This window comes from Sturnira hondurensis, unplaced genomic scaffold (assembly GCF_014824575.4).
Source record: "Sturnira hondurensis isolate 20B ecotype Veracruz unplaced genomic scaffold, ASM1482457v3 Scaffold0008640, whole genome shotgun sequence".
In the NCBI taxonomy this organism is placed as follows: Eukaryota; Metazoa; Chordata; class Mammalia; order Chiroptera; family Phyllostomidae; genus Sturnira; species Sturnira hondurensis.
This window is the reverse complement of record NW_028081271.1, coordinates 20233529-20246899: the sequence shown is the minus strand read 5'-3', so window position 1 is coordinate 20246899 and position 13371 is coordinate 20233529. Positions and strand designations below refer to the sequence as shown.

Below are 13371 nucleotides of genomic sequence, written 5' to 3'. Positions count from 1 at the left end.
ACTCACCCTTTCAAGACTCTGAAGGAAAAAGATCTCATGCCTAGGATTTTATACCCATCCAAGTAATCAAATAGTCACAAAACAAACTACAAAACACACTTGTGAAAGACAGAGCTACTCAGACACCAGGATAATCAAAAGTCAACAATCTGTTCTGAGACTGTGAAATACATTTTCTGACATGTAAGGGGTCACAATTTTTCTCTCCATATATCCTTTCAAAAGACGGAACTAGAAAAAATGCCAAAGTGAGAGTAAACCAAACCCAAGAAACAGGAAGGAGGACGTGGGATGAAGGTGACGAGGAATCCAACACCCCGGAGAGGTCTCACTCTCATCCTCTCATTGTCCACTGCGTGAGACTGCTTTCCTTATTTAAATGAATGCTCAAAAACCTTACAAAAATAATTAAAAAACAAGCAAAAATCATTATTCTGACCACCTCGTCAGCAGTACTTTTTTAAAAATCACTTACAGAACTAGCTGCGCACTGTCGTGCCTCCGACGGGTTATGAGGAACTTTTCCCGCCATTGCACAAAGTTCCCCAGCACGTCACCAGCCCCTCCGATTATGCTGATCAGGTTTCCATTTGTCCAAATCTCCAGTCCAACTAGCACAATTCGAATATTTAACATAATATACATCTAAGAAGAAAACAAAGGTATGAAAATACATTAAAGTGTGTATCTTTTAACTTACAATTAAGTAACATAGCTACCTAAATTAAAAACAGGACTCCTCCTCTCAAAAATATTTCCTTCAATATGAGACCCTAACCTCTCAAGAGATTTCCTCATCCATAAAATAAAAGTAATATAAGCTCAAAATCCTTTCAATCTTTCACTCCAACATTTGACAAACTCTGGAAATTTAAAGTTTCTGGTAAGTTAGTTCCAAAACTTACCCTAAACTAATGGAGGCCTATTTATGGTCCACATTTATCTCAGTTAATGGAAATATTCACACATTTCACTACAGGAAAACCAATGGGTTTGATTACATTACTCTACCCCAAGATCCTGTGGGAGTGTTTATAATGCCTAGTGAACCGTGTTACCTTTGTGGGCCCTAAGAAAGGTAATTCTGAGTAAGAAGGGCTCCTAGTGGCTGACTGGGCTCAAATTTAAAAGCAGAGCCTGGCTTTCCAGCAGTGACGACCTCCCCACAACAACACACCTCTCACTAAGGGCCTCCTTCACCCCTCTCCAGGAGAGAAGAGGTTTCACAAGAAGAAGCATCTGGTGCAGAGCCCCAGGTCCTACTTCATGGATGTGAAATGCCCGGGACGCCATAAAATCACCACTGTCTGTAGCCCTGCAGAAATGGTAGTTTGTGTTAGCTGCTCCTTCCCTGTCAGCCTATAGGAAGAAAAGCAGGGCTTCCAGAAGGATGCTCCTTCAAAAGGAAGCAGCACTAAAAATACCCTGAATCAAGTGGAGAATCATCCCCCAAAACATTTTTGTATACACAAAAATAAATGAATGAATATAAAAATAATAATAAATAAAAGCAGGGCCTAGTAGCTCTTTCTAAACAGGGCCTCTCCCACAAAGCTCAGGTCATGGAGAAGGCTGCACTGAACTGCCTGCCTGCACCGTGCCTGCCATCTGGGCCAGCCCTTATAAAGGAGTTCCTGCATTGTATTTCAACCCACAGGACTGAGGCTTTCCCCATCCAGTCAGAGCTGTGCAACTGTATTCCCCACCAGCATCTTCAGAGACCAATCAGAGCAGCTCCATTCTGACCAATCAGGACAGTGCTTTTTGGACCAATCAAACTGCAAAGATTTGGAGTCCTCACTTGCATAAGGATAGACCAATCAGGGACCAGGGACAGGTGCTTCTGTTTATACAAGTCAGCTCCCCTCTTGCTGAGCAGACCTGCACAAAGTGGAGCAAAGCAGAGGAGAACTGTCTATCTGCAGAGGGGCCTCGCTCCAGAATTTCCTCCTAGCTACCCTGTTTCACAGCCATGCTGCTTCATTACTGAGCTGTAACACCACCACGCTGGGCTACATCACAATTGAGCTATTTGCACTGAGTGAAGTTTCCTCCTTCACTCCATCTCAAACTGGAGATGCCTGTCAGTGTTGAACTGGCGGCAACAACCACTGGTTGGCACCTTTCTAAACTCTTATCTAAACTTCTAATTACATGTAGCCCCAAAGTTTCAGATAAAGGGATCGAGAACTCATACCTGTTTCATAGAAATACTGTGAAGAATAAATAAGTTCTTAAATGTAAAGCGCTGAGTTAGTTTCGAGAACATTATAAATGCTCAACAGAATGCTATTATCATCATCATTATTACTATACTTGGTATTCATCAGGGAAACACCTTACGGATGAAATCATCTTACAAGAACATCTATCTAATTTTCAATACCTCCCACTAGATGACTGAACCCCCAAATCTCAAACCACATTTCTCTCTGTCTCTCTCCCTCTCTCTCTCTCACACACACATACACACACAAATTTTGCCATATCATGTTTTCAGAGTAGGAGGCAGCCTTAATCAAAATATGGCTCTCTCAGTAAAAATTCAAAGATCTTTGAGCAAAGTACCTTAGCCTAAGGACTCTAAAGATAAGGTAGATGTTAATATGAAGTCTCTTGCTTGTCTCAAAGTCTTACCACAATTACACTTTCCTTTCAAACATAAAAATAGTTACAAAAAGAATTTTTTAAAAAAAGACCCCTGGAAAACTGAGTCATTTAGGTTTGAGGATAATTAGAGCTCAGAATGAGACAATCTTTAAATTCTGTTCTGGGACTGTCAAAGGATATGATAAAATAATTCTAATAGAAAATACAACTTACACTATCCAAATAGTTGGCTAAACGAATCATCTCTTCTCTCACTGCAGTCTGATTTCTTCCCATCATGTCATACTAAAAAGCAAGAGAGAAAAATCTTTATCAACAAAGTAATTTTGGAAAATAATTTTCTATTATCTTTTACGGTGAACATTAAAATCCAAATATTTCCTCTGAACCAAAACCTGAAGCATTTAGACATTCATCAGCATTTTGATTTATAAATCTAAAGATACATTTCAGTGATAAATAGAAATAAAAGAAAAACAGGCACAAGTGTATATGACAGCTAGCCCTGGCTGGTGTAGCTCAATGGACTGAGTGCAAACCTACGAATCACACCGTCGCAGTTCGATTCCAAGTCAGGGCACATGCCTGGGTTGCAGGCCAGTTCCCAGCAGGCGACTCACAAGAGGCAACCATACATTTATATTTCTCTCCTTCTCTCCTTCCCTTTCCCTCTAAAGATAAATAAATAAAATCTTTTAAAAAATTATATGACAGCTACATCTATGACTGAAAATCCTATAAATGCTAAAACAGATCCATTACTTTTCTTAGTTAAGTTCAATTCTTAGTAAGAATACGGAAGAACCCTGGTATTTTCATGGACAGTGAAGTTAATAGTATTGATCAAAGCTAAGATGAACCACCCTCCTCTATTCCCTTCTAACACATGCCAGGATCTGGAAGTTTCTGGCTCTTAAAATGAAGTTTAGGTTAACAGAAATTATAGACAGCAAAGCAATTCTATTAGGCAGCAAAGCAATATTTGATTAATTAGTCCTTTAAAGTCATCTGAGAAGGTCTCATAACTCTGAGAGGCAGTACAGTTTTCCTTAAGAAATGAGCAAATTACCCCCCTGCCAAAAAAAAAAAAAAAACCAGGAGAAAAAAACCTCTAGTAAGAAATAAAGTCAGAGGCAGTCCTACTTGCTATCTGCAGCTTCTGGTGGTATTATGAATATTCAGTATGCTTAGGGGGAAAAGCCATTTCTGTTTTCAAATTACATTTCAGAAAAATCCATACAAACATATTATTATACTTTATTTTTCATTCATGGGATGCTCACTTCTCGCCTGCTTTTCCTGAAAAAGAAGAAAAACTGTCACCAATCCTACCCTTTCCTTGTCTACGACAACGAACAGCTCCACGTAGCGGGTCTGCGGCAGCACAGCTCTTCTCCTCTGTGCAAACACATCACAAAGGCAAGAAAACGCGCGTTATAAAGCTTACGGTTTCCACGGGTAACAACCATGCCCTCATCCCTGGTCGCTTACTTCATCTCTTCTAAGGACATCATAAAATTATTTTACATAACACATGCTAGATGAGAAAAGCAAATAACATGTTTTTTAAGTGATATCTGCTATCCTTACTGATCTAAGAAAAATTCTACTTAAATATGAGCTAAAGTTTATGAAGCAGAATCACTGGTTTTCTGATATCAGAACTACACACACTCACTCTTTAATGAGAAACCCCATTACTATGCTGAGTGGAAGAAAGAACACCCACTAATAACCCAGAGCAGAAGTGAGCAACTTCTAAAGGTTGCCACTTAAAACAAACAAACAAAAAAGACTGGTAAATTTGCATAAATGCATGTAAAGAATAGAATAAGCTAAAATTTAACATATTCCAATGATTAAAGTTAAAAAGAACAGTGTAGTAGTCAAGAGTGGATGGTAGACAAGGCGATGAAAATAATCCCATTAACTAGTACGAGTTCATGTTAATGAAAATACACCGGAAGACGCACATGCCTCTTCCAACACAGCAGCATCATCTTGTATGTAGAGGCTGATCTACTCCCAAAACCGTTTCAACCTTTTTAAGAAACACTTGCCAACAGGATGCCAGTGAATCCTAATAAAGACTCAAAACAGGGACACAAGTGTCCCAGGAAGCCACATGAAATAATTCGTCTCCATCTCTATCTGTCTCTCCAACCTAGAGCTCAAGAATCACCATTCCAGTTTGTGTAAAAGGTATCCAAACAAAAAATTCTGCCACTCTCTGAAAGACAGTATAATGGACTGTTATGTCGCAATGATAAAAAGAAATACAATTACTGTTTAAGATTTAAGCCTTAGTTTCTAAAACACAGAAGCTTGCCATGGCCAGGTGGCTCAGTGGGTTGGAGCGTCCTCCTGTATAACAAAAGGTTGTGGGTTCAATTCCTGGCATGCGTGAGAGGCAACCAATCAATGTTTCCCTCCCACGTGGATGTTTGTCTCTCGGTGTCTCTATGAAGCCTTCCCCCTCCCTCACTCTCTAAAATCAACGAACATATCCTCAGGTGAGGATTGATAATTAATAAATAAATAAATAGATAGATAAACCCTAGAAGTTCTTCTATATTCAATTTTGTAGCACCTGTTACACGGGTGTAATGTCTGGCACACTGTTGGCAAAAACACAGCAAGAGTGAGTGATTGTTTAATGCAGAAATGCATGACTGTTTTTAAAACTTCGGTCTGTGTTCACTGACAGACGAATGGATTAACATGTAGCACATACATACAACAGAACATTGCTCAGCCATAAAAAAGAATGAAATCTTGCCCTCTGTGATAACATAGATGGACCAAGAGTCATTATGCTAAACAAAATAAGCCAAAGACAAATACTATATGATTTCACTTACATGTGGAATCTAACCAACAAAATAACTGAACAAACAAAACAGAAACAAACTCACACACACGGAGAACAAACCAATGGTTGCCACACTGGGGGAGGGGGTGAGAATGGGTGAAAAGGGTAAACGGGATTATGAAGTACAAACTGCCAGTTATAAAAGGTACAACTTAAGGAATATATCAATAATATTACAATAACTATGAGGCTAGATAGGGACTAGGCTTATTGGGGCGATCACTTCATAAGGTTTATATATGTCTAATCACTATATTGTACACCTGAAAGTAATATAATACTGCATGTCAACTGTAACTGAAAATAGAAAAACTAAAAAAGGAAATCCTCAAAACAATGATGATTCATTTTTATTCAATAGAAATAGCTTTCGGTATTAAGCTGGGGGAAAAAAACCTTTAGTCCGAACCATGAAGAAGTAGATTATGTCCTTACTCGGAGCAGCTGAGTGACGCTAGGAGGCTCTTCCTCTTCATCCAGTGTGGTTTCTTTCTCTATGTCGTTGTTGGAAACCCCACATTTCAGAGGCTCCTTGTGGACATCATCCATCCGATAAAAGATGTGCTCAAAATGAGAGCTGTTTTGCAGGGGTTCAATCCCATAACTCACATTCTCCATATGCAGCAAGCCTCTACGTGTTGCGTTACACATACACAATTTTTAGGAATGAGGAAAAAATACACAGGAAAAGGAATCAGAAAACCTGAATTTAAGTCCTGGTTCTTAACATGTGTAAGAAAGAGGAGGATGGTATAGAGAAAAATATAAGGCTTTATAGGCAGGCAGACCTAAACTCAAAGTTCAAGACTGCTGCTTACTACCACCACTCCCCAAAAGTTACTCAGCCTCTCTGAGTATTACTGTGTAATGAATGGAAGGCAAGAAAGGACAGTGGCTAAAAGTGTGGAGTCTGCAGCCAGAGAACCAGAGTTTGAATCCCAAATGTCTCCTCCTAGCTGTGGACTCTCAGCAAGTTTATTGAACCTCTGCCTTACTTTACATTCTGTATAGAGTTGTTCTGAAAACTAAATTGTGCAAAATACTTAGAACATTGCCTGGCACATTGTCACTGTTCCATAAGTGTTATTACTTAGATGGTGACAACTGTAGCCATCTTATGTAGTTGGTCCAAGAAATAAAAGTAATTATTTATTAGTTCAGTCAATCATGCAACCAACCATCCAGCAGTCTCACACTGCCTGGCCCTCGGAAAATGTAATTTTAATGTTATTATCATTTCACTTGATATGTGATACAATTTCGCCAAACCTCAGTTTGCTCACCTAAACGTGGAGATAATAAGCCTCTTTTCACAGTCATTATCAGATGTAAAAGAATAGAAGTGAAAATTGTATAAACATAAAGTGTTATACAAATTTTAAATATATTTTAAATAGCAAAAATTACTTAGCAGTCTCGAAAATGAGTTTTCTCTTTAAATATTAAAATGCATCAACCGTAATATTTACCTAAATAACCATGCCAAGAATGATATCTGAAACATAGCTCTGAAGACCTTCAGCAGTATCCAAGTAAAATCTAATTTCGTTAAGTACCCCCAAATGACCTGATTTGGAAACAGAGAAAAGTAAAGAAGGACAAAATAGAGGGAAAAAAGAACGAACAAGGAAAACCCCTTACCTGAGTCCAGAGCAGTCAGTGAGAGCAACGGATGAATCATAAATTCCCTCCACATAGCCCCGATAGTGACAGTGACCCTAGAGTGTAAAAACTATATTATCTCCAGACACTGTTACATTGCTGAAAATCACCACAGAATTACAGAGCCAACAAAATTATTTAAAGTCAGTAAAAACTAAAAATGTTATTTATATTATTGGCACCTCATAATTTCGCATGGCATTCTTTATATGATTTCAGATTACCTGCAATCACCCTGTAAGTACACAAATATTTCGGTGCAATTCTAAAGAATACTAAGTACAAACAGCTCTATTCCAATAACTTTTAAGCCTAGATGCAGAAAAAGGCATTATGTCACATTTAGCATTTTGTATCACCATCAATCCAAGAAGCAATAGCAGCCAAGTGACAATTAATACAGAAGTGGACCTTGTGATGGGCCAATGACGAAAAGGGGGGAAAAAACTTAGTATGTAGCAAAAAGAACCAATTTTGATCAGGTTATTTTTCTTTTCTTCCTATAGATATATTGATACAGATATATAGATATATAGATATATATTGATATAGAGATATAGATAGATAGATATAGATATAATATAAAATAATATATATTATATTACTTTTATTAGTTACACATTCAGCCATTTTTAAAAACTAAAAAGTCTGTATACTTAATTTTGAGCAAGAAATTGACCAGTGGAAATACAAGCATAATATCATTCACTAATATTTAGATTGTTGTAATACACAGTAAGATCTTCTCATCTTCAAAACAATTACAAAGCACTATAAAACAAGAACAGCCGAAGGTGTGTGGTGAGGGAGAACTAGCCCTACCATCCGCTGAAGCGTATCACACGGCCTTTATAATGGAAACGGCACAGTACTGGCGGTGTGCTGAGAGACCAACCAGTGAACAGAGTACAAAGTCTCAAAATAGTCCGAGGTACATACAGAACTTTTATGATCAAAGTGGGACATCAAATCACTGTGGCAAGGATGTACTTTTAATAAATGGTGCTCAGTCCACTGGTTAGACATTTAGAAAAGAATAAAATTAGAGCCATACCTCACACCACACATAAGAATAAACTCCAAATGGATCAAGAATTTAAACATAAAAAATAAAACTATACAAGAACTAAAAGAAAATATGGGTAAATTCCTCTTTAACTTGTGTGTAAAGAGTTTCTAACTATCACTCAAAAGCCATATGCAATAAAAGACTGGCAATTTTTATGGAACTATATAAAACAAAGGTTTTTTTTTAATCCTCTACATCAAAATAAACATATACACACAAAAACAAGGTCAAAAGGTAATTCACAGACTGAGAGAAAATATATAAAAGATAAAGGCTTAATATCCTTAAGATATTACAAAGTACTCTTAAAGAATGAAAAGATTAAAAACCCAATAAAAAACTGGCCAAAGACATGAACAGACCATCTGAAAAGGAGAGTATAAAAAATACCATTGCATATATGAAAATATTTTCAACTCACTAATGATAAAGTAAGAACTCATGAGTCTGTACTGATACAAATAAGGAAAAACTATTCCTTACAGTAGAAAGCATTGACAAAAATATGAAAACACTGATGCAATTAAGAAATCACAATTTTAACACCTATTATAGTAATGATTCGAGCAAATACTAAACACTAACACTAGTGGGTAAGTATGTGAGAAGTAACAGGATATCCGTACAGTCCCAAAGTATCTAACCATAACACTAAAAAGTAAGAACAGTGACTCGACAGAAGAGAACCCTGTCCACAACAGGGCTAACTGCAGCACACGCTCACTGACCTGGCACACTGAAAACCACTGCATGCCCCTGCAGTGGCTTCCTGCCCAAAGTCCAGAACCTGAATCTGGTCATGGGTAAACTTCACACTCAATGGCAGGTCATTCTACAAAAAGGGGGACCACAAATGTTGTGAAAGACGAGGAAACATAAGTGTTTCCAGATTAGAGGAGACTAAAGACACAGGACTACTAAATGCAACACATGAAGTTGGATTTTCTTTCGTTACTGTATAGCTGTCGATATGAACGAGACTACGCCATCTTTGTGGCCTTGATTTCTTGTTCGAGTTTTTCATGCTGTGAACTCTGACTAACCTCACTTGAAATGTGAGTTTCAGCCGGCATATTGAAGCCTATAACTAATGATTACCTGTGGTCTTTAAAATTGTACAATATAACCGTAGAAATTCTTGTCAGTAATGAACCAGAATGGCACAGTAACCAGGATAAATACCAAACTAGGTATGGGCACCAACTGTAACCAACCATCCACCATGCAACCACAAGGAGGCACGTGCCACATTCGCTGTCCCTTTGTCTTGTCCACGATCATCAGTAGGTTAGCTAAACCACTTAAAACATTACTGTTACCAACTGTGGGGTAGGAGAGATTAGCTGCCCAGACCATGGGCCTGCCTTCCACCCTGATCCTGTCCCTGTAAGAAACTTGCCCTGCAATAAATTCTGTCACATTAGTCTATGCAGTTGCCCGTTTCATTTTTCAGTGTCAAGATACCTTTTTGTTTCGGAGGCCACGACACCTTCACTCCACCATCAGACCGCTAAAAAGGATATTATTGGGATGACAGACCAAAAAAAGTCAATAGTCTGTCAATTAGATAATAATATTGCTTCAATGTTAACTTCCTAATTTTGAGAACTGGACTATAGTTATAAAAAAAATTCCTTGTTTTTAGGGAAGTTACATTGAAGTATGTAAGAGTAAAGAAATACCATGTCTGCAACATATCTTAAAAGGTTCAGGGGGCAAAAAGGGAAGTAATGATAAAACAAATGTAGTAAAATGTTAATGTTTCAAGAATCCACATGAAAGTACACATGCATGTTTTATATTAGTCATGCAAATTTTCCTGTATGTCTATAACTAAAGGGTTATATACTAAGCACCACCGGTTGAATTTCAACATTGTACAGCTTGTTCTTGTGTGAGGCAACTTACAACCACTAATGTTTCCCTTCCTAGTGTTCTGTACTTACAGCTTTGCTATTACCTTCTTCTCACTAGAGGAAAAAAATACCTTCTCCTATTACAGATGAAGTAACACGTATGAGAAAGTGATACAGTAACTCAAAGCACTCAAAAATTAAATATTTCCGCTTTCAACTACAATAATAAAAGCTCTGAAATCATGGTCACTAAATCTACCAACTCGATGGTATTTTTTAATTACTTTTCATTCAATCTTTTGAAAGCACCCAAGTTACTTTTTTAAAAAACAACATCATATTTTGTAAGTTTATAAAACATCTCATTAAATTGTATGATGACAGTAAGGAACAAATGGTATAAACGGTTTTGGAAACACACAAACTCCAATCAAAACCTCAATTAGTGGGAACAGAAGTAGAGAACGGCGTATTAGCCGACAAGACAGCAGTGGGCCCTGGGCAGTCAATACACTTTTAAAGGATTGATATTACTGGGGTGGGAGGGGGGATTAATCAAAAGACTTTACTAATGCATGTGCGAGGTACCCCAAAGTTCTAAGATATAGTAATTTGGAGTTTTATTCCACACAGCAATTTATATACAGTGGTCATTAAAACTTTGTTTCTTTGTGAAAAATGGCCTTGTGGAAGACACTGATAATGAAAGCCACATAACATCTTTACAAATTACTTTAATCTTAAACAACAGAATCATAAGGAAAAGCATTCAAATTTTCTCAGTATAAATTAATTGCATCTTATGGACAAAAGTATATGGCATTATAGTATCTGTCAATCTAGCCATATGCCAAAAAAAAACAGAACCAGTATCAAAGTTTTCATTGATACCTGAAATCTACAGTCACACTTTCATCTATCTGAACAATATTCCATAACCAAGAAATAAGTGAAAGACTCCATCTATCTTAGTTTGGATTTTTCAAACACCCAGGGAAGCATAATTCCATAATACTTTAAGATAACAGTTCCATAAGTTTCTAACTGAAATCTACTTTTAGCACTTTTAAGCATATATATTTTCAATAATAACAAGTAATGATAATTATTGAGTTAAAAATTGTTAAAATGACTGTTCTGAGTTAAAATATTAACTCAGTTAAGCCTCCTAATAACTCCATGAAGTTGCAATTAATTATTCCCACTTTAAGGTGAGGACACTGAGGCACAAACAGGTTAAAGTAACTTGATCAGCACATAAATGACAGGGCCAAGTGTCAAGTCCAAACAGTGTGTATCTCCAGAACAACAACAGCAGAAGCCTTTCTGAGACCACTGCTTTTGCTGAGTGGCATTAATTATATGCTCTTTGGCCTCAGGCCAGCGCAGTCTCTGGCTGAATCATCCTATGCATGAATGGACGGATGAATGATTTGTAATCTGGTTTATGCTATCGTGTAAATTTAAGCTCCTCTACTAATTTGCTATTAAATAATGAACAAACAGAACATTAAGATAAAAGAATCCGAAAAGGATAGGGTTAAGTCAGCATTTCTTCATTTTTTAAAGCACTAGTTCATTTTTTTAATTAATTAATTAAAGATTAATTACTCTAAAATAAAGGCTTTGCCTCCTATTGATCTGAGGAGTGCTGCAAAAGTGAAAACTAGCAAAAACAATTCAGGCTAGCAAAACATTACAAAGCTCAGGGGAAAATTACATGTTTAATGGGAACAAAGACTTCTTGAGAAAACTATTGCAAAAGAAAAAAAACATATACTACCTAACTGCCAAAAACATTGTAAAACACTCTCCCTGAATAAAACTAGAAATGTTTATGCTCTGATTAAATAACACACAAAGCCAAATGGGTATCTGCCAGTCTTTTTCAGGTACACTTCACCAGTTCTGTCCTCAGGAACACTGCTCTCAGATGCAGAATACCACACCTCTCTAGGAAAAATTAGTTTTCAGCAAAAATTTGGAATATATGACAGCAAACCAGTGTTTGATCTTTACTACTTAGTACTAATGGCAAGTCTATGGTTTAATATGGAAGTAAGATTTTGGAGATAGTAAATTTCAGCCAAAAAACCAAATCTTTCAAAATATATCAAACTTGCCCCTTTCAGCATCAATAAGGATTATCATTAAATGGAGGATTATTCTCCCAGTCTTCAAAAACAAACAACACTTGACTCTCCTGAGTACCTGGAGAGCTGTAGGGGACGGTTTAGTTCACGTGAACGCACCTACCGCCCCACCACCGCCAGGACAACTCCGTGTACCACAATGTCAAAGGTGACCCTTGAATGTGAGATATAACAGTGCTGAGTACCTAAATAGAAGACACTTTAAAATTATAATCATCTTAAACTCTGTTGTAGGATCAGGAATGAAATATATTACCTGTATCTCAGGGTAGTCAGAGATCAGGGCCCCTTCCTTGTTGTAGGTATAAACTACAAAATCTTTGGGCAAAAGGTCTCTGGAAGAGGAATAAAACACAGCATCTAAAATTATTTTATTTATATACAACTAAGAGTACAACTCAAAAGGCATGAGTCCTAGAAGAAATGAGCAGAATAAAAACTTTCACCTGATATATCATTATTTAAAGATGGAGCTACCATAAGACTAAACACACCCTTACGTGCATCTGAAAGCATGTGCACTGCTCCCTCACCAAAATGTTAAGCTGCGTGTTTGTGCTAATGGTCCTAAAATGCTGGTTACAAAAAGTAATGATATTAACGCAAACAATGCCCTTAAATTTCTCTGTAACATCTCACAGGAAAAGCACAGATTGGGTTATACAGTTCATTATATTTCTAGAAGGAAAATAGTGCTTTTACTCTTTTCTAAAAGCCCTGTATAAACAAGAAGCACCTGTTGCCTTCACCTCCTGAGTACAGGAAAATAGGTCAGTTATTGGAGGAAACAAGTATTGCTGACGCCTGACGCTTCCCTGCATGTTAAGGGCACTCAGTAGTGTAACCCACGTGTGTAAAGGCAGGGTTCTCTTTGTTAAAGGAAAAATATTCACCGACGCTTGTTGAAGATGACAAGGCAGACTTGCATTCAGGTATGGGGACCACTGCAGTAGAATGTCACAGTGGGGCAGAGACATCAGGCTCAACTCCAAATGCAGCATGGGCCGGTAGGAACTGACAGGTAAAGAGCTGGGTGGGGGTCAGTAGAAAGAAAACTACTAAAAGGAAACATCAAGGGGTGAGAAAGGCTCTGGCTAAACCGGCCTGAGGGTGGTGGAGATGAGGAACCTGTTCAGACACCGAGTGATC

The 13371-nt window shown here is 37.5% G+C and overlaps 1 protein-coding gene and 1 pseudogene across 1 annotated transcript in view; one reads left to right on the top strand and one right to left on the bottom strand.

Annotated features, from left to right (window-relative positions):
- The window catches only part of ADAM9 (ADAM metallopeptidase domain 9), a 97642-nt gene that overhangs the window by 64792 nt on the left and 19479 nt on the right, over positions 1 to 13371 (bottom strand). Inside the window, exons 4-9 of the mRNA XM_037055422.1 lie at positions 12479 to 12557; positions 7124 to 7200; positions 5918 to 6113; positions 3943 to 4008; positions 2824 to 2895; positions 476 to 645 (exon numbers count right to left, since the gene is read on the bottom strand). Coding sequence (XP_036911317.1) covers positions 476 to 645; positions 2824 to 2895; positions 3943 to 4008; positions 5918 to 6113; positions 7124 to 7200; positions 12479 to 12557 — 660 coding nt within the window. The remainder of the gene's footprint in view (positions 1 to 475; positions 646 to 2823; positions 2896 to 3942; positions 4009 to 5917; positions 6114 to 7123; positions 7201 to 12478; positions 12558 to 13371) is intronic.
- Positions 1156 to 1436, top strand: LOC118993189 (40S ribosomal protein S27-like; annotated as a pseudogene).